Source organism: Acomys russatus, chromosome X, assembly GCF_903995435.1.
Source record: "Acomys russatus chromosome X, mAcoRus1.1, whole genome shotgun sequence".
NCBI lineage: Eukaryota > Metazoa > Chordata > Mammalia > Rodentia > Muridae > Acomys > Acomys russatus.
In genome coordinates this window covers 11,734,531-11,762,290 of record NC_067169.1, presented here as the reverse complement: position 1 = coordinate 11,762,290, position 27,760 = coordinate 11,734,531, and the positions used below count along the sequence as shown (strand labels likewise).

At 39.2% G+C, this 27,760-nt stretch overlaps 1 protein-coding gene and 1 non-coding gene across 2 annotated transcripts in view; both read left to right on the top strand.

The window, feature by feature from the left end:
- The first annotated feature begins 4,895 nt into the window (after positions 1 to 4,895).
- The window catches only part of Maoa (monoamine oxidase A), a 55,711-nt gene continuing 32,846 nt past the window's right edge, over positions 4,896 to 27,760 (top strand). The window contains exons 1-3 of the mRNA XM_051142540.1: positions 4,896 to 5,118; positions 16,130 to 16,224; positions 22,660 to 22,797. Coding sequence (XP_050998497.1) covers positions 5,046 to 5,118; positions 16,130 to 16,224; positions 22,660 to 22,797 — 306 coding nt within the window. The 5' untranslated portion in view covers positions 4,896 to 5,045. The remainder of the gene's footprint in view (positions 5,119 to 16,129; positions 16,225 to 22,659; positions 22,798 to 27,760) is intronic.
- Positions 12,737 to 12,843, top strand: LOC127185963 (U6 spliceosomal RNA). The gene has a single exon (XR_007830229.1). It is a non-coding gene; the product is annotated as a U6 spliceosomal RNA (small nuclear RNA).

Below are 27,760 nucleotides of genomic sequence, written 5' to 3'. Positions count from 1 at the left end.
TGCAGCTGCTGGGAGCAGGAGGAAATAAGCTGACATGGAGGTCAGCCAATAGTGACAGGCAGCTGTATGGTGGGGAAGGGAGCTCAGAAAAAAAAAGAGTAAGGAAGCCCAAAGATAGGGAGAGAGAGAGAGAGAGAGAGAGAGAGAGAGAGAGAGAGAGACAGAGACAGAGAGAGAGACAGAGACAGAGAGACAGAGAGAGAGACAGAGAGACAGAGACAGAGAGAGAGAGAGACAGACAGACAGACAGACAGAGGCAGAGAAAGAGAAGGAGACAGAGAAAGAGACAGAGAGAGGCAAAGGAATAGTTTGAATAGTAAGAACTTAGAAACACAGGCCAACCTAACTGGATCCAGGATCCCATGTTGGTGTTGGCTCACAGGAATTTAGGGAAAGAAAAGTATATTATGTCTAAGGATGAATACACTTTTCTAGGGGTGGGTTCCGCCAGCCAGGTTCCTGACCTGTCCCAACTGAAATAACCCAAGGAGGAGACAGGGACACGGAGAAGGCCAAGGTATCTGCAGCTAGAGGTAGATTTATTATGAATAGTAGCACTTGAGAGGATAACCTCAAGTTTGAAGTCAATCTAATCTCCATAGTGAATTACAGTCCAGCTGGAGCTACACTATAAGACCATGCCTCCAGAAATAAACACACATTTCTTTCTATATTGACTATTTGACACTTAAAAAAAAAAAAGAGCTTCCCAGTTTTATTATTAGTGTATGTGTGCGCGCCTGTGCGCACGTTTGCACTGTCAAGTACTGGTGACTGCATACGTATATGGAGATCAGAAGGCAACTTTCAGGGCCCGCTTCTCACCTTTCACTGTGGGTTTCAGGCATTGAATTAGGTTTAACCTGTTGAGCCATCTCACTGGCTCAGGGATTCCCATTTTCAATCCCTTTCTCTGTGTTTGTAATAGGGATACCAAGGAGAAACACGTTGGCTTAGCACAATGGGCTTTGAAGCTTTTATCAAGAATCACCAATGAGTTTTGTTTTTCCTATGAGATAAGGTCTTACGTTATAGCCCATGCTAAACTAGAACTCAATATTATAGCTTAGGTTAGTCTCAAATTCATAATCCCCCTGCTTCAGCTTCCTGAGTGCTGGAGCTATAGATACAGTCAGCCATAGCAAGCCTCACAATTTTTTTTTTTAAATTTTAACTATATTTGCTTTTGTATTTGTGTATTGTGGGCACACCTTTGCCAAAGTCCACATGTGAGGGTCAGAGGACAGCTTGTAGGAGTTCATTCTCTCCTCTTACCGTCTGTGTCCTGGAGATTGAACTCAGGTTGCCAAGCCTGGCACTGAATTCATTTATCCACTGAGCTATCTCACTGACCCCATCACATTTTAATACTTAGATTGTTTCAATCTTATTAAGTGACACTACTTACAGCAGATGTGCCTTCTGATAGGCAAGTAGTATCTAGACTGATAGATGCTCTACAAAGCTATAAATTATAGATGCAACCATAACTTCTGGCTTCTCATGTGAGAGGTCCTGGAAACTAAGGCTATGGGGTTGTTGTAATAAAACATACTTGCTTCTCTGAGGTATAAGGCTGCAAACCCAGGCTAGATTTCATGCTTGTCTGGTGTGAATCCTGTTCTCTTAGATGGGCAGACTTATGAATTGGAGGGCTTCATTAAATCCCTGAAGATGTCTTAATGAGAGCTGATCTATTTCCAAAGAATTACAGAGAACAGTATAATAGTTATCATCTCTATTCTTTGTATCTCATCCTCACCCATTTGTCTGATTTATCCTTTTTATAGTTCTTCTTGAAAAGCAAAAATTTTTTTACATGAGGACACAAATGCCCATGCTGTTTGCAGGGCGTGGTGGCGCATGCCTTTAATCCCAGCACTCGGGAGGCAGAGGCGGGCGGATCGCTGTGAGTTTGAGGCCAGCCTGGTCTACAAAGTGAGTCCAAGACAGCCAAGGCTAACACAGAGAGACCTTGTCTCGAAAAACCAAAAAAAAAAAAGTATGCTGTTTATATTCATAGCTTGATTTTATCATTGGGTGATATCCTGAAAATTACTCCAATTACTTTATTATTATTATTATTATTATTATTATTATTATTATTATTATTATTATTATTATTATTATTATTTTGGTTTTTTTTCCTGAGGCAGGGTTTTTCTGTGTGGCTCTAGCTGGAGCTCTCTCTGTGGACCAGGTTGGCCTGGAACTCAGATCCTCTGCCTCCTGAGTGCTGGGATTAAAGGCTTGTGCCACCACTGCCTGCCTAGAGTCTTTCATTTTTGGTGTTTTGGGGCTAGTGAGATGGCTCAGTGAGTAAAGGCACTTGCTGCCAAACTTGATGACCTAAGTTAGATGCCGAAGAGCCACATGGTGGTAGAAGGGAATAGAATGAGAAAGTTTCCTATGAGCTCTACATGAGGGCTAAGGTACATGTGTACCCTCACACAAAATACATAAATGGAATTCAATTTTAACTAAGTGTTTTTACTGTATAGACATACTAAAGCTCACAGAACTAACCTCCCATGGATGGGCTTTAAATAGTTGCAAACACTTTGCATGCTAATGCTTACACAGCAATACAGAGGCTATGGTAAAGAGCGTCACTTGAACTTAGGAACTTGAGGTCAGTTTGATCAACACAGTGACACTATGATGCTCCATCTTTAAAAGAAAAACATTATGTAAAATAAAAAAAAAAAAAAAGGACGCGTCTCAGGTAGCCAGCGTGGTAGAAGTGATCAAGATACATTAATATGCATGCATGAAATATTTTCAACAAATAAAAATGTTTCTTTTTTTGGTTTTTCGAGACAGGGTTTCTCTGTGTAGCCTTGACTGTCCTGGACTCACTTTGTAGACCAGGCTGGCCTTGAACTCAGAGATCCACCTGCCTCTGCCTCCCAGGTGCTGACATTAAAGGCGTGTGCCACCACCGCCCGGCATAAAAGTGATTTTTAATAAAAGATAACAACCCCGTGCTTGTGGAAGGATACTATTAGAATAAATTCTCTTTTCCCTCTCCACCACTCTCCTCACTCTGTAGCCATCCCTCTACCCACTAGGGCCTGGACTCACACCATGAGAGTTTGCCAGTCCCGAACTCCCAATCTTTCTGTTTTGGCCTCCAGAATGCTTGGATTACAAGTGTGTACGGCTATGTTCTACACTGCCCCACACATTTTCTTTTCTTTTCACCTTAGGCATCCTTTAGCTTTCGTTTTTAAATCTTGGTGCCATTTAATTTGTGGTAGCTGAGTTATTTTTCTCGCTTAGATTGTGGTAAGATACGTTCGATGGAAAACACACCACAGAAAACTAATAACCTTTCCTTGGACAGGCAGCTTGCCCCTCCCCCTCTCCACTTCACGGCCCAGGAACGTGCAGGGCTGCGCGAACAGCTCCGCCTAGTGACGTCATCAGATGGTTAGACCAAACCAAGCCAGGCAGAGTCCCATCTTTTCGTTCTTTGGGTTTGTTTCCCTTAAATTCACTTTTTTTTTTTTTTTTGAGCGAACTCCAGCTCGTATATCCCTAAGATAAACAGATATCGTGAAAGCGGCAGGTTAATAACCCCCATCAGCGCCCGCGCGGACTCCGCCCACACACGCGTCCCGCCCCCTCCTGTTCGCGGTGGTAGCTTCCGGTCTCGCGCCTGCGTATAAAACAAGCCCCCCCCCCCCCCCCCCCCCGCGCTCTGCAAGCGGGAAAGGCGGAGCTGCGCCGCGCTGACGCCTCGTCTCTCCGCCTCCAAGTGGGCCGGCCGGCCGCTTGGGCTGGGCTTCTGTGTGAGGATTGGTAAATGAACAGCTGGGCCCTGAAGGCCAAACGCTGTTGAGGGCGGGGGAGGTTCGTGGTAGCCGTTCGCGGCTTTCCCGCCACTGAGAATTATGTCCGAAAACAAGGCCTTCTCCTTGGGCCGCGGCCGCGCGCGGGGCCGCGGCAGCCAGGGGGCGCGCGAGGTGGAATGGGCCCCTGAAACCCGGGAGGCCGCTTTGCGGACCGCCACGGGGACGTCCCGCCTAGCCAGTGCGTCAGGCAGCTGCTCTTACGAGTCCTCCAACTCTCCGTGGCAGGCAGCCTCCCAACCCTTTTCCTCCTCTCAGATAAGCGAGTCCGTTCAGGTGCTGGGTGGTCCCTCGACTTCCACCAACGTCTCTCAGAGACTCAGTGATAATTCTGGCTATAGAAATGACACCGACTCAAAGTCTTTTTCCTGGGACTTAAACGTCCGCAGGCAGAGTGATCAGGTCCCTAGACCTGCTTCAGACTCCTCCATCCTTAGCTCAGCCTCCCAGCGCTTATCTGGCGCAGGGTCTGTCCCACTCCCGGACTCAGCCCAATCTTTTGGGCAAAGGTCCTTGGTGACTTCTAGGCAAGTGTCCTCGATGACTTCTATAGGTAGTACTTCTCTAGAGTCGGAACTAGGGTCTGTCCCTCACTCACTGGTCAGCACTCCCGAAGGGGCCACAGAGGAGTCCACTTCATCCATGTTGTCTAGCTCCCTCTGGGGAACGGCAATCGAACAACCTATACAGAGTAACATGTCCCTGCCTTCCTTAGAACTGCCTGACACTCTAGAGAACACCCCGGGAGTGTCGTCCGAAGACTCCCAGGTGCGCTCGGTGTCAGTCTCTTCTTGGTTAGGCACATCATCTTCTGTTCCTACTTTCCGTTCCCGGCATCTGCTGTTTGATAGCTCATTACCTAGGTCCACAAGTTCTTCAGTGATTAACCCCCGAGGTTTGACGCAAGGACCTCCTCGTTTCTATTCCCCTCCAATGTCTACAGTAGGGCCATCCCCGGGCAGCGTGAGGGGCTCTGCCTGGGTATCTCGGCAAAGATCAGCTCCGCCCCTGAGCTCTCCCCTTGTCAGCGCACAAGGACCCGCTCCGCCCTCAGGGCCGGGCTCCCCCCGGGTATATGTAGAAAGATCAGCTCCGCCCCTAGACACCAGCCAAGGGGCGGAACAAGGGTCTGTTCCACCCTGGGCGGTCCCCCCTCTTAAACCCAAGTCTCGGGACGTTTTCACCCAAACCATGACGGATCTGGAGAAGCCCCATACCACAGGCCACATGTTCGACGTAGTCGTGATTGGAGGCGGCATCTCAGGTCAGTTTGGATCCTTAACTGTAGCTTAAGGGGCCCTGGCTAACCAGGGGTAAGGGAACTTGCAATGTCCTTGTTGTGTTTGGGAGGGTCTTTCTCCTGCATGTAAGAGTATTACTATAGCAGGGCCCCAGATCCTGCCAGATGGGAGTTGGGGGCTGGTCCCTTTGCTGGTGGTATGCACTGGTGGAGGGAGGCAAAATAATTTGACTCCTAATACTAAATGCTAATGATTTATTAGCTCTGTTGTGCAGTTACATTTAGCACATTACATGAGTTTCCTCTATCCTTACTAGTCCTGTGGGTGGGCAACATATTTGCTATTTTACAAGACCAAGAAACTGTGGTTTGAGAGTTTCAGTAACAGTCCTGAGCTCTACTTGCCTCCCCAGGAAGCCTCAGACCTGTTTTCTTCCTTCACTTCCAATTCTTGAGGTGGTTGCTTGGCTTCTCTGATTTTATATCCTGTCCTCTGAACAGAGCACCAGCATATGGATGTCTGTACTATTGCAGCAGTAGTAGGATGGATTAGTTCAGTTATGCTCGTCTCTAAAGCACCATTCCTTAGAAAACTGAGTAGGTAAAAAACACGGAGGCGGAGTCTTTTAGGAAAGGGTAAGGTTTTTAAAAGGAGCTGTATATTTCAACCTACTCTTGCTGCTTTTTCAGAACTAGAATAAAAGCATATGGTATTTATTGCCTAAAGGGAATAGAGCAGGAGCCAGGGGTAGGTCAGGGAGTGCCTTGTAAGCCCTTGCTGAGAATTGCACTGCCTGCATCTTATCTTGTGCTTCTGGCTTGAATGGCTCATCAAGTAAGGGGTACAACTAACTTTTTCTCTATTTTTCTGGAGACATCTCAAATATTTGTATGTTAAATTGACACTTATATTGTCATATTGGAAACACTTAGGAATTATGTTTTGGCTCTAGGTAGAAACCCACGTTGACAGGTGTTAATAATTTCACAGATACCTGTGCAAGATCTAACTTAGAGGAAGAAGGACAGTAGAAGGGAGTAAATATGGTGTTCAGGGTAAACAGTCTTAATCACCACATTGGTATGAACTGTTGCTTTGGAAGTCCTGGCTAGTGGCTGCAACAATATAAGTGTGTGCTGCAGCATCAAAGGGAATCAGATCCTAGTAGAGAGTAAGAGAAAGGAGCCATTTTTCCTTCCTCCCCTCTCTTCTTCCTCCCCTCCCTCCCTCAATTTTTCTTTGCTTCCTTCCTTCCATAAACACTTGTTGAGTGCCTACAGTTTAGGGGATTGATGTTCCCCAAAACATGGTTCTTCTAGGTGAGGACCCAAGAAGCAATGTGATTGTTGATCATTGGACTATAAATATGATGATAATATGTAGCATAAATTGATTAACACCATACCACAATTTGCTGTTTTTCTGGCATTTTATTCTTGTCCTTTTCTTGGTTTGTCTCCAGTGTTCCTTAAAGAAAGCTTTGTCTTTAAAAAAATTTTTTTTTGATGCTTAGTTGTGAGTTTAGCCTATCTCTCCATCCTATCTTCTTAAAAAATTTATGAGACAGAGTCTCATGTATCTCAGGCTGGCATCCAATGTAATGTGTAGCCAAGGATGAACTTTGATTTCTGATTCTCTAGCATTCAACTGCCAAGTGCTCAGATTGCAGATGTGGGGTGCCATGCCTACTTTGTGTAGTGATGGGGATCAATGCCAGGGTTTTATGCATGGTAGGCAAGCACTCTATCAAGTGAGCTATAGCCCAGCCATGTCTTTTGTTTTTCTGTTGTCTAATTGCTTGGTCTTTCTCCTTTTTCATACCTGACTGCTAATATTGAGTTATCAACAGAAGTGTATTAAGCATGTAGCTAATGAACCTTAAAACTTGAGGTCCCTTCTGATTCTCACTCTAAATAAATAACCCGCTTTATACTGAGTCATGTTGCAATTTTGCATTCTTTTTTGTTTGTTTGGTGGTGGTGGTGGTGGATTGAAACAGGGTCTTACGTAACAAAGGCTGGACTTGAACTCCCTGTGTTCTGCTTCCCACTCCAAGTGCTGGGGTTAGTTACATTTGTGTGTATCATACCTAGCTTATTAATTTCTTATTTGTTTTTTTTTTTGTTGTTGTTGTTTTTTTGGGTTTTTTTTTTTTTTTTTGGTTTTTTGAGACAGGGTTTCTCTGTGTAGCCTTGGCCATCCTGGACTCACTTTGTAGACCAGGCTGACCTCGAACTCACAGCGATCCACCTGCCTCTGCCTCCCAAGTGCTGGGATTAAAGGCGTGCGCCACCACGCCCGGCTCTAATTTCTTACTTGTTAAAGACAGCATTCAAATTATATAAAACTCAACAAAAATCTAGATCTATTTTTGGGGATTATTAATTAGTACATCTCTGGGGAGGAGGTAGAGAACATTTTTTTTTCTCAGTAGTTCATATGCTTACTTATTCCAAATACCAACTTTCAGCCTGCCAGCAACAGTGGGAAAAAGGACTTGTTTTCCCTTAGTATCATTTCCACCAGCCAGATTTGAGAGATTTTAGCAGCCAAACTGACTAGAAACATTACTTTTTGTCTGTGTTGTTATCCAAAATGATTTATTACTAACATAGATGTGAATGCTTGTCTGACTGAGGTATTAGGTCAGGCTTTATGCTTCATGAATAGGCAAGAGCCTTCTTGTGAACTCCACAACATGTCTGCTTGTTTATACTTGGCCATGTCCCATGATAGGAGTCCCATGATATAGTCCCTCTGCTTGTTTTGACAGAGGTCTGATATAACTCAGTCTGGCCTCACATTTCACATTTGTCATGTTGTTGAGGCTGCCATGAACTCATGATCTTTCTGTTTTTGTCTCCCAAGTGCTAGTTAAAGGTATTGTCACCCTTCCCAGCTTATGATTCAAATTTGTGTATTCATTGAAGCATTGTTGAAGGATTTAAAAAATATTATTAACGTAGGTTTTAAGCACAAAGGTTACAGACAGTGGCAATCTGGAAGGGAGTTAAGATACACCTCCAAAGCAAGGGTATAGGTTTCTCAAAGAAGAGGTGCTTTGTGTCAGTTTTAATTGCTTTGGACATTCCAAAAAATTTTCTATTAGGATTCGCATATTCTTGGCATGCTACCTATGTGACTATAATCTATAGGCAATAATTAGCATTTTTAATGTTATGCTTATAACATTTGAAATCACCTCAAGGCTCTGCTGTAAGTCACCCTTGGTTTCTTATACTCTTCTTTCTCATTATATTGCACCATTGTTCTTTTAATTACAGAAAGCTCTTAAATCTTTAATTTGAATCCTTTTCATTCTCTAAACTTATATGCAATAGTTTATCTTTTCATGGGTATTTAGCACTTAAATATTGCAGATTCAATATATCTTCTCCTGCAGTTCTTTGATTCTTTTCTTGGATACCACTTTTTCCGTAATTTTTGATACATCTTCTTCTCTATTTTATTTAATTAATTTGTTTCTGAGACAGGTTCTTATACAGCAAAGGCTTAATTTGAAGTCACCATGCAGCCAAGGATGATCTTGACCTTTTTATCATCTTGCCTCTACTTCTTGAGTGCGAGGATTACAGGTGTGCCACCACGCCAAGTTTTATTTTTCATTCATTACTAGTAATGGAACATACATGCTAGGTGAACATTACAAAGTGAGCTACATATCCAGTCATGTCCTTTTTTACATCTCATTATATATTTTTTCATGTGCTAGACAATAAACACTAGGTTTCACATATGTTAAGTACATGCTTCTACAACTAAGTTACATCCCCAGGCCTTCCATACTCTTTTTTTCCGGTCCTTTGAACTGGACAGATTCCTCTTCTGCTTCCTTAGTTACCTTACCATGTTCATGCCCTCATCTCCGGGGAAGACTTCTGATTCCTCAAACTACCTAACTTTAATACTTTCCCAGTGGCTATGCTTTAAAATAATAACTCTCTCCCCACATCCATTCTGCATGTAGTATTCTCCCAGGCTTGATTGGAGTTGTGGAAACAGATAGATCCTGGTGACTTACTAGGCAGATAGTCAACAAAAAGGCAAGTCCCAGGTTCAATGGCAGGCACTACTTCAAAAAATAAGTTGCTGAAGCAATAGAGGTAGATTTTAAGCACATTTCTGGCCTTCGCAGGTGATCACATGGGTGAATGCACTATAGGCCCCCTACCCCACATATATGGTGGAGGGGAGGGAAAGATAGAGAAGTGTGAGAGGGAGGGTGGAAGGAGAAGAAACCACCACACAAATATCCCTTTGAAAACTATTTGACTTTTTTCACTTTTAAAAAAAGGTCATATTTTTATACATAGTTTTTTTTCTTTTCTACCAAGTTAACATTATATGTTCTTGAAACTTTTTCAGTGTCATAGGGCCTACAGTATAATTTGGATTGATTATGAGATTTCACAGAAGTGGTAAAATATACAATATATATATAAATCCCAGTGGATGTTGAGATGCATGTGTATAATCTCTGCATGTAGTAGAGGTAGTAGGATCAGGAATTGGAGGCCATCTTTGGCTACATACCAAGTTTTTTTTTTTTTTAAATTTTTTTTTTTGAGACAGGGTTTCTCTGTGTAGCCTTGGCTGTCCTGGACTTGCTTTGTAGACCAGGCTGGCCTTGAACTCACAGCGATCCGCCTGCCTCTGCCTCCCAAGTGCTGGGATTAAAGGCGTGCGCCACCATGCCTGGCTCCTAAACTTTTTTTTTTTTTTTTTTTTTTTTTGGTTTTTCGAGACAGGGTTTCTCTGTGTAGCCTTGGCTGTCCTGGACTCACTTTGTAGACCAGGCTGGCCTCGAACTCACAGCGATCCGCCTGCCTCTGCCTCCCGAGTGCTGGGATTAAAGGCGTGCGCCACCACGCCCGGCTCTTACATACCAAGTTCAAAGCCAGCTTTAGCTATATGAGAATTTGTTTCAAGCAAATAAGTGAATAAACAGAAAGATTATTTACAACTTAAGAATTTTAGTAGTAAATAGACTATTCAGATTGAAAGCTAAGTAAAGTAAGTTCTCTTTTGTTCTGTTCCTTTTTTTTTTTTCTGAGACAGTGTCTTATGTACTTAAACTGGCTTCAAACTTATTGTGTAGCTGAGGATGATTTTGAACTTCTGATTTTCCTGTATCCACATTTTAAGTGTCGGGATTACAGGTTCCAAGCCAGTTTTTATGGTGCTGAGGATCAACATTAGTATTTGAATATCATACCTTTTGAAGTGAAGCTGTTGATACTAAATATGCATTTATTGTTTATATGTATTATAGATTATAAAGATCATTGCCCTTTTTTTTATTAATTTATTCTTGTTACATCTCAATGGTTGTCCCATCCCCTGTATCCTCCCATTCTTCCCTCCCATTTTCCCCTTACTCCCTTCCCCTATGACTGTGCCAGAGGGGAACTTCCTTCCCCTTTATATGCTCATAGGGTATCAAGTCTAAAGGCATGATAAAATTATGACTCACATGAAAGACTCATTTGATCAGAGGGTGTTCTCTAGTTTATCTGTTAGCTCATTTATCTATACAGTTTATATAAGACATAGGACTGTCTATGTGGCAGGGGTTTCATCTATGAATCTGAAGTGCTGCTGGTACTGGCTGAGCGCTCCTAGCTTGAAGACAAAAAATTCTGAAAGTTTTTTTTCGTGCTGGCATGATGCCATATGTGGAAAATTTTGTACCTGGCATCATGTGACAGGTCACAGTCCGAAAGCACATGAGAGTATCGCATAAAGCTACTTTAAGCCCATGTTTATATGGTGTATAATGAAACATAAGTGAATTCAGTGCTTAGACTTGAGTCCATTCCCCAGTTATCTATATCTATCTATCTGTCTGTCTATCTATCAATCTATCTATGCAAATAAAATCTAAACAGATAATTTGAAATCTAAAAGATTTAGGGTCCTAAACGTTGCAAGATGAGGGATATTCAGCATATGCTTAAGGTTGGTTCACAGGGACAGGGCACACAGAGGGAACAGCTAATTCTGCCTCCAGGAAATTGCAAGGGAATTACTTTATGGAGGAAGTAATGCTTGACAAAAGTGTTGTGGACTTTAGATAAATTATAAACTATAATGAAGATGATATTTAAATTTAAGTGAATCATTTCCAAATTAAATGAGTTAACTGTGAGCTGTGGCTTACATTAAACCCTTTTTATTGTGTATCCATATTCATTCATTTATTCCTTTGTTCATCCATTTATTCATCCATCTGTTCATTCAATATTTGTTAATGGAGTGCTCACCATGTGCCTTCAAATTTTTCTGAGATTCTCTGTTTTCTGCCTTGACAAATGTTGCGTGGAAACTTAAGTATAATCAAACTTTTTATTATCCTTAGAATATTCAGTTCAAGAATTAGAGTGTGCAGTTATATAAGAATTTTGTTGGCCAAGGACCACATCACAAAATAGTAAGGAATTAACTATACACATTCTGGGATGATGATCAATATTAAAAGTTGGAAATGTCACTTATAAGAATAAAGAGAATGGGGCTGGAGAGATGGCTCAGTGGGTAAGAGCACCACCTGGTTTTCCAAAGGTCCTGAGTTCAATCCCCAGCAACCACATGGTGCCTCACATCTGTAATGTGAGGTGATGCCCTCTTCTGGCCTGCAGGTGTACATGCAGGCAGAACACTGTATACAAAATAATACATAAAAAAATCTTTAAAAGAAAAAAAGAATAAAGAGACTGATTTGTGAGGTTTTAGAGGTTAAGCCATGACTATATTGAAGCTTTGTTCCCATACTTAGCTTATGTTATAGATGTTATTTAACCTAGAGCCCTGCCTATGGGAATTTATTACTGTAACTATTTGAACAGTCTTGAAGGTGGTTAAAAAAGTTCTTCTAAACTGTATTTTGAAACACAGTCTATTAAAATAGAATAGCAAAGTGTAGAGAAATTCTGAATTTTAATGAGATGATGATGATGATGATTTTGCTGCAGGATTGTTCAAGGCCTTTAATATAAACACTGTTTTCCTGAAATTTATTCCCAAAAGAGAAGTATAAATATTCCAACTTTTATGAACGTTAATAGTTTTTCTTGGAGTTTCTGAGGATTAGTGTTTCATAAAACTTTTCAGGGAATTGTGACTTTAAACTCAGCCTTTCCTAGGGTGCATAATTTTAGGATGTCTTTGTGGAACACTTGAAGTATATTTGAAATTTCAATAAAAAAATTGGGCAAATAATGAATCAAGAAGTAATTACATCCCCCAACTTAGGTGAGATTTGTTTATCTAAAGTGAAGATAAATGCTGGACAATAATCAAATAAACTGAGACTGTCTAGACAACCAGTCTCTTGAGTTAAGGGCAAATTGAAGTTAATTGTTATCTTAATTCTATTTATCACTTGAGACTGTACTGTGTTTTCAGCTTATTGAAATTGAAAGGACTGTAAGATTGGATTGGCCCTTTTAAAAACACAGAATGATTTATCTGACAGTAAGCACAAAATCCAGGTATGTAGATAGACAGGAATGGTTGTATGTATCAGTAACCAGCGTGTATGCACACTGATAGTTGTTCTTTCTCTCAGCAAGCATAATACTTGTTTAAAAATCAGAAAATTGATTATTAATACCTACCCTAGTGCTCGCTTTGGCAGCACATATACTAAAATTGGAATGATACAGAGAAGATTAGCATGGTCCCTGAGTAAGGATGACATGCAAATTCATGAAGTGTTCCATAGTTTTACGTAACTATTTGACAGCAAGACAACCCTCCCTTTGGAGTTTGAAAAGTGGAGCTACAGCTTGGTTTGACATTTTTTACTGCTTCTATCACTAATAAAGTTATGGCTTCTTGTTGGAAAAAAAATTACTTACTGTATCATTGTTAAGATTTCTTAGTTACCTGAGATAAAGGTAATTTAGGGGCTAGAGACAGCTCAGTGGTTCTTTACTGGCCTAGATAATGTGTATAAGCCCTGGGTTCAACCCTAAGCACCAGTAAAACCCATCTTGTTGCAGGGCATGGTGATACATAGTGTTTTTAATCCCAGCAGTAGCAGAAGGCAACAGATGTCTATGAATTCCAAGTCAGTCAAGGCTATATAGGAAGGCCTTACCTGAAACAAAATAAAACCCGAACCCAAATTAACTAAGCAAGCAAACAAACAAGAAACACCCACCTCTTCTGTTACTCTCATCCCCATGAATAGAGTGTGGATTTGTTTTCTTAGTATGTAATTTTTGTAATGGTTACAGCAAGCATTTGCACACCTACAACATACCAGGCTTATTCTAAGGAAGCAAAGATGTATTATATATTTGCATTTTCAAAAAGTTTGTATCAAGATAGCATATTAGCATGCCCTCGTAATTCCAGGACTCTGTAGGCTGAGGAAAACAACCTCAAATTTGAGGACCACCTGGGACTCTTACTTGACCCTGTCTGGTTTTCTCCTCATTCATTGCTATCTGGCCACAATAGCCTCATTGTTCATAACACATATAGAGCCTTTAGACATTTTATAGCAATATTTGAAAACAATATCCTTGCTCTTTCCTCATAACTCATTTTTCACTGACTACCTTTTTAAAAATTAATTTTAACTCTTCCCTTTTCTTTCTCATTATTTCTTTCATTCTTTGGCCTACATAATCTTACTACACAGCCAGGCTCCTGAATGAGCCTTCTCAGTGCAGCAATTACAGGTGTGTTCCGCCATATCCAATTGAGATCTAGTATTTTTTTCTACAAGTGATCATTGGATTTTGTAGTGACTGTGGGGAGGGGTAGAATGTATAATGATATGCAAAGTAAGTCCACAAATAGTTAAGGAGTGTAATCTCAGAGATTCATATCTTATAATAGGTATCATCTTTTGTTTTCCCTTCCAAATCAACAACTAGTTACCTCAGAAAAACTTTCTTGAAGCTGGGCATGCTGCTGCATACCTGTAATCACAGCACTAAGGAGGTTGGAGCAAGAGGATTGCTGACAGTTCAAGGCCATCCTGAGCTGCATAGCAAGACCTTGTCTCAAAAAAAAAAAAAAAAAAAAAAAAAAAAAGAAGAGAAAATGTCTTTCTTCTTTGAAAATGTTTGTCTGTGCTTTACCTGCTAAGCATTAAAAAGTGACTCTTTTATGTCTTCTAACTTTTTATTTGTCATGAAAACTCCTTATTAGTCATTGTCTTCACAATCAAGGAATATTAGCATTGATATTTTTCAGGATCATGAAAGAAATGTTTTACGTACACAGTCATTCTTTGATATCTGTGGCAGTTTGATTCCAGAATCCCTGTGGGTACCAAAACTGGAGGATTTTCAAGTTTTTAATATAAAATGATATAGTTACATAGAACCTCTTTAATCATTCTATATGCTTTAAATCATCTCTAGATTACTTGTAACACCTAATACCAGAGAAAATCTGTATAGTTTAAATGCTGTTTGTAGAATAACGATAAAAAGTTTGAATATGCTCACTATAGGCTCATTTATTTATTTATTTATTATTTATTTAAGTGCGTTTTGGAGGACAGGGTCTCATATAGCCTGGGCTGGCTTCAAACTGACAATATAGTTGAGGACAGAGGGCTTTGAAGTCCTGATCCTCTTAACCTTTACCTCCAAGTGCTGGTGTTGTAAGTGTACACCACCATGCTAAGCTAGAGACCCAATCACTAAAAACAAACAAGCAAAAACCAAAACAAAACAGAAAACCAAAAATATTTCAGTCTATAGTTGATTGAATCTAAGGATGCAGGAACTATGGATATGGAGGGCTAACACTAGTTGATTTTCTTAAATAACTTCCTATTTAAATTTCAAGACTAACTATTCAGATTCATATTTAGCACAAGAAAGCAAGGAAGTTCGTGCACATGTATAGAGGACACTAATAGAGGAATGCCAAAGGTGACATAAGAACCAATTAAAAGAACTCCCAGTGAACAATTTGGATAATTTCAGCAATAAATAATATAGTGTTGGATTAAATACTGAAGTATAAAACAAGGATTTGTGAGTCTATACTTATGATTGTATAAATAAATGAGGAAAAGAACCAAATGCGTACTGCTGAAGAATTCTCAACAATTTTTCTAGATACAGTATTCTCAAAATGGTAGCAATTGAGAAGTAATGTGAGTAAATTTCAAAAAAATCAAAACATTAAAAAAAGCTAGACCATAAGTTCCTATTGTTTAAATGTACAGTATGCATAGCATTCCTTCCAAAGAGTACAATATATAAAGGAGAGTTACTGTGTAAATTTATAGTGGAAGAACCTGGCAAACTCTTGCTGAGCTAGGTAATTAAGGTTACCATAAATGATCATACCTATTGATAGATGTATCTATGATAAAATGCTAATTTACAGCACTGTCTTAACTTTTCCCCTGGTATAATGTTCAATTTGAAATGTATCTTTTATAAAAGCTTTTATTTATAGATGAGACCTGTTCTTAGCTTTGAGCTAAAATAGCTTCTAATCTTAAGAATCTTAGAATCTATTGAGGGAAACAAGATCTAGGCACTGTATAATGCAGATATAAAGCATAGGAGGTGGTGATAAAATTTAAGTTGGGGAAAGCCTAGATATTTAAGTGCTCCTAGAGACATGGAGGTTTTACAGGAAAACATGCTTTTCTGTTTATTTAATTAGCATTTTTTTTAGTGCTAGAGATGGAGCTCAGGGCATAGTACATGGTAGGTCACTGAGTCCTATCCCTGTTTATACAGTCAGAATTTGTGGAAGAGGACATAGAAGATTCTCTAAGGGTCATTTGACTACTCCAGAAAACAAGATACACTGTCAAAAAGATTACTTTTTTTTTTAATAGCTAATCTCTAATACAAGACGAATAAGCTAGTCATTTGAGGATCCTTTATGATAGCTTTTAATAGTGGTTGAAAATTTCTAGGATAATAGTAAAATTAGTAGATTGGATATACTATCCTTTACTCTGGTCAAATTTGGGATTTCTCACATTTAGATATTAACATTTCTTCTCTTTTATTTTACCTCTAGGGTTGGCTGCTGCCAAACTCTTATCTGAATACAAAATTAATGTCTTGGTATTGGAAGCCCGGGATAGAGTTGGAGGAAGAACATATACTGTGAGAGTAAGTGATTTCAATACTTTATGACATCTCACTTAAATTATAAATGTGACCACTTGAAGTCATAGCACTTGAGGAGACCTCATGAGATCACATATTTAAGCCATTAGTCTAAAAATTCTAAACTATTTTATTAAGTAATTAGCCTTTCTTTCTTCATTTGTTTGTTTTTGAGACAGTGTCTTTCTTGGTATCCCAGGTTAGCCTTAAACTCACTCTATAGTCCTGGCTGACTTCAAATTCATCCTCCTTCCTCAGCTTCCATTTGCTGGGATTATAGGCACACATGACTATGCCCAACATGATTGCTCTTTTTGGTAAGTGCTTACTGTATAGCAATGACCTCTGATTTCAATCACTTCCCATTCGAGAAACACAACAAATGTGAACAAATAACTTCATTACAGTGCTATAATTTCTATATTAGGGAGTCAAATTGCCTATGTAGTACCAGAGGTAGTACAATAGTTTGGCTGAACTAAAAGTGATTTTGTATCCCTACACACACACACACACACACACACACACACACACACACACACACACACAGAGAGAGAGAGAGAGAGAGAGAGAGAGAGAGAGAGAGAGAGAGAGCAAGCAGGTTCCTTGTTATTCAACAGTATCCTACTTAAAGAAGTGTAGTGGCTATAGTATGCAGAAGTAAATGTAGGATATCTTTGTGTACCTTTTTCCTTTGGCCTCTTTGCTCAGGTTGGGTCTGGCTAGATATAAGGAAGAAACACAGTTCTTATTACATCATTGCCTTTTACACATGGACCTACATTAACATTCTGGAAAATTGCAGGCCAACTATTGTTTTCTATTACCGTGTTTACAAGTAACTGAATCTATGGGAGCTGATGAAAGCACATAGGGAGAAGATATAAGGAAATAAAGCCAAAGACAGAAGTTTGTGGGGAATGTAATAAGACAGGAGACAGAGGCAGAAGGAACTAGAGAAAAGCTATGGATGCTAAGAAGGAGGGCCAGACTAAAACACTGCTATATCAACCTGTCACTGGAGGGAAGAGGAAGGACTGCTCAGCGGAGTCAAATGATATAGGATGAAGGCAGAAAAGATTTCTTTGCTTATGGCAGTTAGGAAATCATTAATGAGCCCCTTTGGTAGAGCACACAAATAGAGTAGTAAAGGCTGAGTACTATTATTGTAAAAAAAAAAAAACCCGTATTGTTTAAAAAATGACTAGAAGGAGAGAGAATGTGTGTTTAGGTAGATACTTCAGTTAGGTTAATGACAGAATGGCCTAAGCAATAGTAGTAACAGTGGTTTAGGCAGTGAAAACATTAAATGATTTCACAGAAGTTTACTTGTAGAGATTCCAAGATAGTACAGGAGTTTAGTTTTACCATCAAGGCTTCATATTTTTCTTACCCTTTGTTCTACCATTCTTTGCACGTAGGATTGTTGCCTTCTGGTAACATGGTGGGTGCTGTGGCTCTAAGCAAGTCTTCTCCTGAGGAACAAGAACTACTAGGCCCTTATGACTCATGGCAGTAAGCACTGTACTTGAGATGCTGAGGCAAGAGGGTAGTGGGTTTAATACCATCCTGTAGTACATAGTGGTGTCTTGTTTCAAAAACAAACAGAACGAAAGGAAATGCAGTGAAAGCAGCATGATCATTGGCTGTGACAAACAGAGCTTTTCCTTTACCAGTAAACCCTATGCAGACATTTGTCTCATTAGGCAGAGTTGGGTCACATGGCTATCTCAACTGTAGGGGGAACCTGGAAAAGCAAGTAATTGACATTTCCAGGCAGCAGAGAAGAAACAAATATAAGATAGGGAATTGGAATGGCTACTGTAATAGCTGAACTAGGATAGTGCCTAGCTCTTCAAGTCATACCATGGTATGCATTCTTTTTCATTTTGCATCTACTTCCCTATTTTGCTCAGCTCTACCCATGTGCCCTACAACCTTGCTACTCCAAGAGTGCTCTATAGTCCTGCAACCTTGGAATTACCTGGAAACTTAAGAGAAAATTCTCAGGGCTATTGAGTCTACATTTTCCTTTTAATAATCTTCCCAAGGAGGTTGCAGATATGCTGCTTTGTGGTATAATCATGCTTCCTTCTTTAAATTTATTTGGAGTATTTCTGAGAATCCACTTAGATACAGTCTGCTATGAGTTTTGGTTAAGAGCACTTGTTGCTCTTGCAGAGGATCTGTATTTGGTTACAAGCACCTATGTGGTGGCACACAGCCACTTATAAGTTCAGTTCCAGGATCTGAAGTCCTTGTATGTCTTTTGTTGGTAATAGGCACACACATGGTGTACACACATACACATGTAGGCAAAACATTTGTATACATTTAAAATGCAGAGAAGGAGTGAGAAGACTGGAATCTCTTCACTATACTTACCTGACACTAACTTGGATAAGTCCTAATTAGAATTTCTTACCCAAGTCTTCTCAGCTGAATGATAAGATATACTCACATGTCTTCCAAGAAACTCCTTTATACCTTCATTTTAATTTTTTGCTTGGTTTTGAGATAGGTCTCACTGTGTAGCCCTGGCTGTTCAGGAACTCATGTAGGCCAAGCTGGCCATGACTCACTCTGACCCGTCTGCCTCTGCTTCCTGGATGCTGGGATTAAAGGTTTGCATCACCGTATATGGCATGTTATTTTAATATTTTGAGACAAGATCTTACTGTGTAACCTAGGCTGGCCTTCAACTTGAGATTCTACTGCCCTAACTTTGGGAATGATGGCAGGTATGTGCCTCTACAACTAGCCCATCTTCAAATTGAAATAGGAGGCATTATATGGCAGTACAAAGACAAGTTGAACATTTTGCTATATTCACTTAGATGTGATTCTTCTGTCATTTTCTGAAAAATATTCTTTCATTTTAGAGATAGTTATTACATTTTGCTTTAGTCCTACTTTTCTTATCATTTAAACCATTTGCTTATTAAATAGGAACATCAGTCATGTTGCAGATTTTCAGTTAAGAGCAAGTCAAATAAAGGATATGAAATTCTAACATGCTTATCCCAATCTATGTTATTGCCTTTAGCTGCTTGGCCATATTGTTCCATTTATATATGTCAGCAGCAGACAGGAATTAGTGTCTGTTCACCATGATACTATATAACTCTTTGGTATATGAGAAAGGAATCTTAGAAATACTTAGAAATGCATACTTACCATTTATAGTTCAAATGCCTAGAGAGAGAAAAAGAAGGTTTTAAGAAGGGTCAGAGGTTAGCCGGGCATGGTAGTACATGCCTTTAATCCCAGCACTCGGGAGGCAGAGGCAGGCAGATCGCTGTGAGTTCAAGGCCAACCTGGTCTACAAAGTGAGTCCAGGACAGCCAAGGCTACAGAGAGAGACCCTGTCTCGAAGAAAAACAAAACAAAACAAAACAAAGAAGGGCCAGAATAGTGTTTAGCAGAAATCTAAATCAACCATTTTGAAAATTGATCCAAATAACATAATCAATTAGGATAATTTAGAAGAAATCATAAAACTATTTTGGTTCTTAAAAAATCAAAAATTCAAATTTGATATTGTCACCTGACCTCTTCCAGTCGACTTTCTACAATTTCAGAACTTAAAATTAAAAAAAAAAATAATTAAACCATCTATACTTCTACAGAATAAAATGAATTAGGTTGGAATGCCTGCAAGGCCACCACAAGTTCACCGTATTTGTTTCCATGTATGTGGCTTCTTAGGCTGAGTAATATGACTTAAATAAATGGAAAGCACAGCCTGACAGAATACCACATTACACTTCTTAGTGTCTTCCAGCAGAACCCGAGGTACTTCACTAGATTATTTCTTCTTGTAAAAGAAACATTCTAATGTGTTACTCCTTTTTAATTCTTCTCTCATATATTACATCCCAATGGCAGTTTCCCCTCCTTCCTCCCTTCCCCATCACTCCCTACTACCTCCCCAACACTCCTTCTTCCTTTCCCTTTAGAAGAGGGCAGGCATCCTAGCGATATTAACCAAGCATGGCATGTCATATAGCAATAAGACTAGACACCTCCCTTGTATGAAGGCTAGAAGACAAATTAGTAGGAGGAAAATTGTCCCAAAAGCAGGCAGAAGAGTAAGGGACAGCCCCGCCCCACTGTTAGGAGTTCTCATAAGAAGACCAAGGTACACAACCATAACATATATGCAGAGGATCTAAGCCAGACCCAGCCAAGAATATCTCACTCTTTCCTGCTTCCTTTAAGATTATTTGTTTTAAAGAGAGAGTCACTATTCTAAAGAAATGTTTGGAAATTTCCAATTGTCCTCTTGCTGTTTTTCTTAAAGTAATAGAAATTGGGGCTGGAGAAATGACTCAGCGGTTAAGAGTACTGGCTGCTCTTCCAGAGGACCTGGGTTCAATTCCCATTACCCACATGGCAGCTCACAACTGTCTGTAACTCCAGTTCCAGGAGGTTCCAGTTCCAACACGTCATGCAGATGTACATGCAGGGAAAACACAAATGCACATGAAATTAAAAATAAATTTTAAAAAGAAATGTATTAGTATTTTATTCTTAAAAAGATATCAGAGACTAAAGAATCTTCAGGAGACAGTATTGATGGTTAGTGAAAGAAAACATGAAGATTATGATATCCAGATTAAAGAAATCAAAATAGCAATTCACTACTACTGCTAAAGTGGAATGGAAACCCTGAATAACTTCCAGTGAAATAAGTAAAATGCTAACTAAAATACACTATATTGATCTACAGGGAAGTTAGAAAATAGTAGATATCTATGTTGAACAGAAATCTCAAAATCAATTATCCAAATGGAGTGTGTGTGTGTGTGTGTGTGTGTGTGTGTGTGTGTGTGTGTGTGTGTGTGTGTGTGTGTACATTTTGGGCATAGAATCCAGAACGTGATGGGCAAGAACTGAATCACTGAGCTAGAACTACATACCTAGAGTACATTCCTGATGAGGAACATACGGTCACTTTGGAGAGCTGCTGCTGATTTGCTCGATCTCCTACCATTCTAAATGCCCTTTAGGTTTCCTTGCCAACAACTGTAAAAGCAAGACTCCTGCACGAAAACTCAGCAAATACTTGGGATCTTGTTCAGCACTTCCAGACCAACATTCATTCTGTCCAGAAACTGTTTTGCCTTTGTTTCCAAAACAATTTGGAATTCATTGCTTTCTACTATTGTCATTGCTATATCATAGTGGGAGCCACTGTCACCTCTAGGCCAGGTTACTGTTTTTGCTCTCTGATTTCCCTGTTTTTATTCTTGTCCCCTATAATCATTTTTATTATCACAACAGTGGAAGTGAGTTGTTCAGATCTAAGTCAGATTTTAGCAGTACTCAAAGCCTTCCAAAGGCTCACCTTCTCACTTAAGTAGAAAGCTAATGTCTTTCCAGTGTCCTGGGGAGCTTTGGCCTCACAAACTCCTTGATTGACTTTCTCCCTTGTTCATTTGTTCCAGCCCTGTGCATGGGGAGAGCTTTTAAACCTTTCTCTTTGGGTTTGGCTGCATCTTAGAACTAAGGGTGAACTGAAAGAAGACTAGTTCACATGTACATTTTCTCCTAGATTTAAGTCTCAGATACAGAAAAGAAATAGTTTTATTAGTGTCTCATAAATCTTTTCTGAGAAAAATAACTCCCACCACCTCACTTATTTTGGCATGGTTTTCAAGTACAGTGATTGATACACAATAAAAGAATCAGACAAGTAAGGGTAAAAGACAATATGCACACACAAAAACTGATTTAAACAGTAGAATAGAAATAAACTTGAAAGAACTTATTACAAATACATAAAGGCATTGTAGATTACCAACATTCAATCTCTTGATTAAATCAAATGTGTTAATAAAAAAGCTGGAAAAGTGGAGAGCTGCTTTTAAGATGGGAATAAAATAGTTTTAACTTATGAGGGAGTTTACTTATTTGTAAATAATTAAATAGTTATATGAATATTTTATACTTTTAGATATTCTTTTGCCATGATGCATTTTCACTGAAAATGTTTTAGGATATCAGCAGGAGCCCATGAATGGGGGCTAATTTAATTTAAGATTTCAGCTGGTGGAAATCAGAAAGTTAGGATTTATCAATCCCTTGATGATACCTATAGCAATAACCTAAGAGAAAAATATACACTTAGTAAGGGATTTGCAAAGAATCTAGGTCAGCAGGATGTACTATAGTGTTCATTCTGTGTTGTATTGCTAAATCAACCTCACCTGTGTTTTATTGTTAAATTAATAGCTCTACGAAAGGACATGCCTACTGAATTGTCAAACAGAGTTCCCCAGTTTTTGAGTGGAAGAGAAAAGGCTTCATGTTTCAGGTGTACACTATAAAGTACATCTAAGACATAAGTTAACAAAATAAACAGGATTTTTCATGATGAAAAGGTTTTTAAATTACAAAGTTTAAGTAAAATCATAACTTTTTTTCTTTCTGCAGAATGAACATGTTAAATGGGTAGATGTTGGTGGAGCCTATGTAGGACCAACCCAGAACAGAATCTTACGCCTATCTAAGGAGCTAGGCATAGAGACCTATAAAGTGAATGTCAGTGAGCGTCTAGTTCAATATGTCAAGGTAAGCCTATTTATAAGACCAATGCATGCAGATTTTCTTTGAGAAAGATTGTTGATTTGTGATTATTTTTTTCTCCTTTTTAAGGTTTATTTTAAAATTTTCATTGCTATATTTACTTTACATGGTATGATGTATGTTACATAAGTGTACTGTCATATATTCTCTCTCACATTCTTCCCTCTTTCTTTCTTCCCACTTCTATTAGCCTCCTTTGTTCCCCTAGACAGTTTTGTTTCTACTTTCATAATTTTATGTACCTGTGTAAAAATCTAGGACCAAAAAATAAGATAAAACATATTTCTCTTTCTCAGATTGTCTTAATTTGCTTAATATAATCGTCTTCAGCTGCATTCAATTTCCTGCATAATTTTGTTGTTCTATATGGCTGAGAAAGTCATTGCTTAATATATCATATTTTTATCAAGTCCTATGATACCTAGGTTGATTCCATAACTCAGCTATCATGAATAATGCTGCAACAAACATGTGTAAGTATCTCTATGATACTTTGATAAGGAGTCTTTTTTTTTTTTGTAAATACTCAGGAATAGTGGACGTGGCCCACATGGTAGATCTAAAATTAGTTTTTTGAGAGACCTTTATACTGATTTTCATAGTAGCTAGTCTAGTTTACATTCCTATCAGAAGTGGTATAGAAGGAGTTCCTTTTGTCCATGTTCTCACAGAATTTCTATTATTTGTTTTTTAATTATGGCTTTTCTCACTATTTTTGAAAACTTATCTGTTCTTGTCATTAGTTTATAGATTGAGTTTGTTGATTTCTCATTGTTTAGATTTTATATTTTTAATAAATTTCAGATATTAATTCTTTGTCAGATAGACAGAAGTTTTGTTTTGTTTTGTTTTTTGGTGTAACGGCTCTGGCTGTCCTGGAACTCACTTTGTAGACCAAGTTGGCCTCAAACTTACAGAGATCCACCTGCCTCTGCCTTCCAAGTGCTGGGATTAAAGGCATGTGCCACCACCGCCCAGCTGACAGAAGCTTTTTTTTCACCAAAATATTGTTTTCATATTCAATATGTTCTAAACATGATTTCTCCCCCTTCATCTCCCAGATCCTCCCCAAGTCCCCATCCATCTAACTCCATACTTTCTCTTTCTCTTTAGCAAACAAACATAAGTAAAAATAAACTGGAATTTAAAAAAGAAAAGAAAAAGTATGGGAAACACATTTTCCCCCCACTCTCTCCATACCTCAAAACATAAAAACACAGAACCAGGAGCCATAATATAAAATCAAAAAAAAAAAAAAAAAAAAAGAGACAAAAACAATCTACAAAATTACCATTGTTGGATATGGGGCCTACCTTTAAATGTGGGTTATAGACACAGTGAGACTCTGTTGGAGCAAACTAATTTTTCTTTTGCAAGTGGTTGCTGATTGGAAATAGCTTCTGGGTTAGGGATGGGGACTTGGGTCAACTTCCCTCTTTCAGCAGTGGGGCCCTATCTGGTATGGATCTGTGCAGGTCCAGTAGTATCTTTTTAATTTCACACGGTTTCCATTTGTTGGTTGTTGGCATTATTTCCTAAATAACTGGAATCCTATGTAGAAAATTCCTAAATTTGCCTGAACCTTGAAGTGTTTCTCTACTTTCTCATGTAGTAGTTTCCAAAATCTCAGGTCTTAGATCCTGTCTTAGTTACTTTTATATTGCTATCACAAAACACCATGACCAAAATAATTTATGAAAGAAAGCATTTAATTGGGCTTATGGTTTCAGAGAATTAAAGTCTTTGATAGTGGGAAAAAAGATATGGTGGTAGGACAGCTGAGAGCTTACATCTGGATCTGAAGGCAGGAGGGAGGGAGGGAGGCAGGGAAAGAGAGGAGAGAGTGAGAGAGAGAGGGAGGGAGGGCAGGAGGGAGGGAAAGAAAGAGAGAGAGAGAGAGAGAGAGAGAGAGAGAGAGAGAGAGAGAGAGAGAGAGAGAATATATATACTAGGAATGGCACAGGTCTTGAAATCTTAAAACTCATCTCCAGTGACACATTTACTCCAACAAAGCCACACCTCCTTGTCCTTCCCAGTTTCACCAACTGGAGACCTAGTATTCAAATATATTAGCCTATGAGGCCGTTCTCCAAAGTAAATTCTGAGACTCCAGGCAATCTTTTAATTGTCATCACTTGTAAAATCAAAAAGCAAGTTACATATTGAAAGCCAGCAGAACAAACTCCAAATTGTATAACTCCATGTCTGATGTCAAAGGGCTTAGATACCTCCACCTTTCCGCCTGTGGCCTGCAAAGATACAGCTCGCTCTTGTGTGGTTCCACACCTGTGTACAGTTCATCTTAGCAGATATCTCATGACCCTGGCACCCCTAAAATCTTGGCGTTTCCAACAGAATCCAGGTTTCACTTTTATAGCTTTATGAAATGGCTTCTCAGGTTCTCCCTGCTGGGATTCTCCTGCCCCACTTCTTGCCTGCCTCATGTGCTCTCGTTAACCATGGAGAAAAATTCTATAACTTTTTTACTTGTGCATCCTTCATGATTCTAAAGCCTGAACCTTGTGGACAACATTGCCAACTTTGACTACCAACTTGGGGTGAACCCAGCCTCTTTGAATCACATTTGTTCCACCTTTGATTTTTTGTTGATATTTAGGAGCAGAAAATTTCTTAAGCGAGTTGGAAGCTTGGCTGGATGGGGTCCTGTTCTGAGGGCATCGCCCCCTTTATCCTAATGCGGGTCAGGCCTTGCCTTGATCTTATCTTTTTCAGCGAAAGCCTTGGCTCCAACATTAAATTTCCTGGTGCTCTTTTCTCTTCAAACTAATTTTACCTACTTGCTCTTTTTCATTGTACACCTGCATAAGAGTGATTACTAATAATCAACCATCAGTGTCAGTATTGTGCTGTGCTGAAATTTCCTCTGCCAAAGAAATTAGTCCATTACATTTCAATTTAGCCTCAAAATTCTTAGGACAAGAGCAGAAAGCTGTTGCATTTTTTGGCAAAAATATCACAAGAATGGTTTCTAGCCTGATTGCTCATATTATTCTCCTCTGAAGTCTCTCAAGCTGGACCTCCACAGTCCACATAGCTTTAAGCACTATTGTCTGAATGGTCCTACTAGGATGGCCTATTAAGTTCTAATTACAGTGTAAATATGGACCCCATAGGCTCGTATGTTTAGATACTTGGTCCCCAGTTGGAGATATTATTTGAGAAGTATTAGAAGGTATGGCATTGTTGAAGAAAGAGTGTCACTGGGGTGTGGGCCTTGGGTGTCTACAAATTTGTGCCATCCCCAGTGTGTTCTCTCTCTGCATCCCACTTTTGATCAAGATTTGAGCTCTCAGCTGCCATCATGTATTCTAACTCTCTGAAATAGTAAGACCAACTAAATGCTTTCTGTACTAAGTTGTCTTGGTCATGGTGTTTTGTAATAGCAGAAAAGTAACTATGATACCTAGCATAGCTCTTCTAGGCTGTACTCTCCTCCCTTTCTTAGTGCATTTACATGCCACAGTAGATGGAGTTGCCTGGACAGGCAAACAAAAACAGGTACACACATGCACGTAGGTATGCACGTGCATGCGCGCGCACACACACACACACACACCTACATATTCTTCCATAGTCCCAGGCAGCTCTCACCTAAGAGCCACTTCTAAAGGCTCCAAAGAACACATTTTGAAATCATTTTAACTTTAGAAGTGGTTCTTCTGCATTTTCAGCCAGCATGCCTTTGAACATGTTGTTCATTTGCTTTGTGTCTGGCTTTTCCTCTTGGAAAATATAGCTTGGTTATGTATTTCCTGGTGTTAAAAGAAGAGATTGTTTAAACTCAGCTCCTCAGATCCACCTAAGAAACAATAGCCTTTGCCACTGTTATTGTTTCTCACTGAAGCCAAACATGTACTGCCTGGAACCTAGAAAAATGCTTGAGAAATTAACTTTGCAATCTGTTATTGTGAGCTACTTCCTGAAATTATGAGGGAATGGGTCGTTTACTCATACAAAATGACAGGATTTCCACACCAGTCACCAACCTCTTTGCAAAAGACACATATCCCGTTGACTGTACACAATTATGTTGGGTCTGGATGCTAAAGCATTGAGTGTTTCCTAGGATGCCTCAGGTCTGGACACAATAATATGCAACCAGGAGGGCAGGAATCTTAGCAAATATGATAAACACATGGTTTGGGATGCCTAGGAGTGCATGATATTAATACATGTGAGAAAACAAACAAGTATCCTTTAGAAATATTGAGTTAAGAGTTAAGAGAAGATAAAAAGATACTAGAAGATTTTACAAAGTGGTGACAGCTGAGGGTACATCTCAGGACAGAACATTTGCACAGTATGTATGAGGCTCTAGAGTCAATCATCAACACCATAAAAATTATACAAAGTATTTTGAGATGTTGGCTTTGTTAGGCCAAAGTATGTCATTTTCCTAATAATAGGAAGAATATTATATTAGCTATTATTTATAGAAATCTTTTACATTTTCATGTTTAATGTGAGGAAGGAAACCTTTGTCCTCAACTATTTTAACAGTCATGGAAATCTGCTCTGCACTTCAACTGGGAAGTGTATAAATAACTTGGAAGCTAGTTGAGCAGACTCAACCACATTATTTCTTTTAGTAAGTCAGGTGCTAAAAGATCTGTATTGTTCCTAGAGGCTAATAATAAAGAACTAAGTCCTTTTTATGTATGAACTCATTATATTCTTATATCTGCCCTACTAGTCTGTCACGATTTCCCCTATTCTGTAGAAAACTAAGATTTAATGAGACAGAGTGACTTGACAAAGCTATAGGACTAGTAACAGTCAACTAATCCCTAAAAGCATGGTCTTCATTACGTCACTGTATATTCTAGGAAATGAAACTGAGGTAGCAAATAGAAGAGCACTGGACCTCTGATATTTGTAAGATATCGTACCATCATTCTTGGTGAAAACTGGTTGATAAATAAGCACA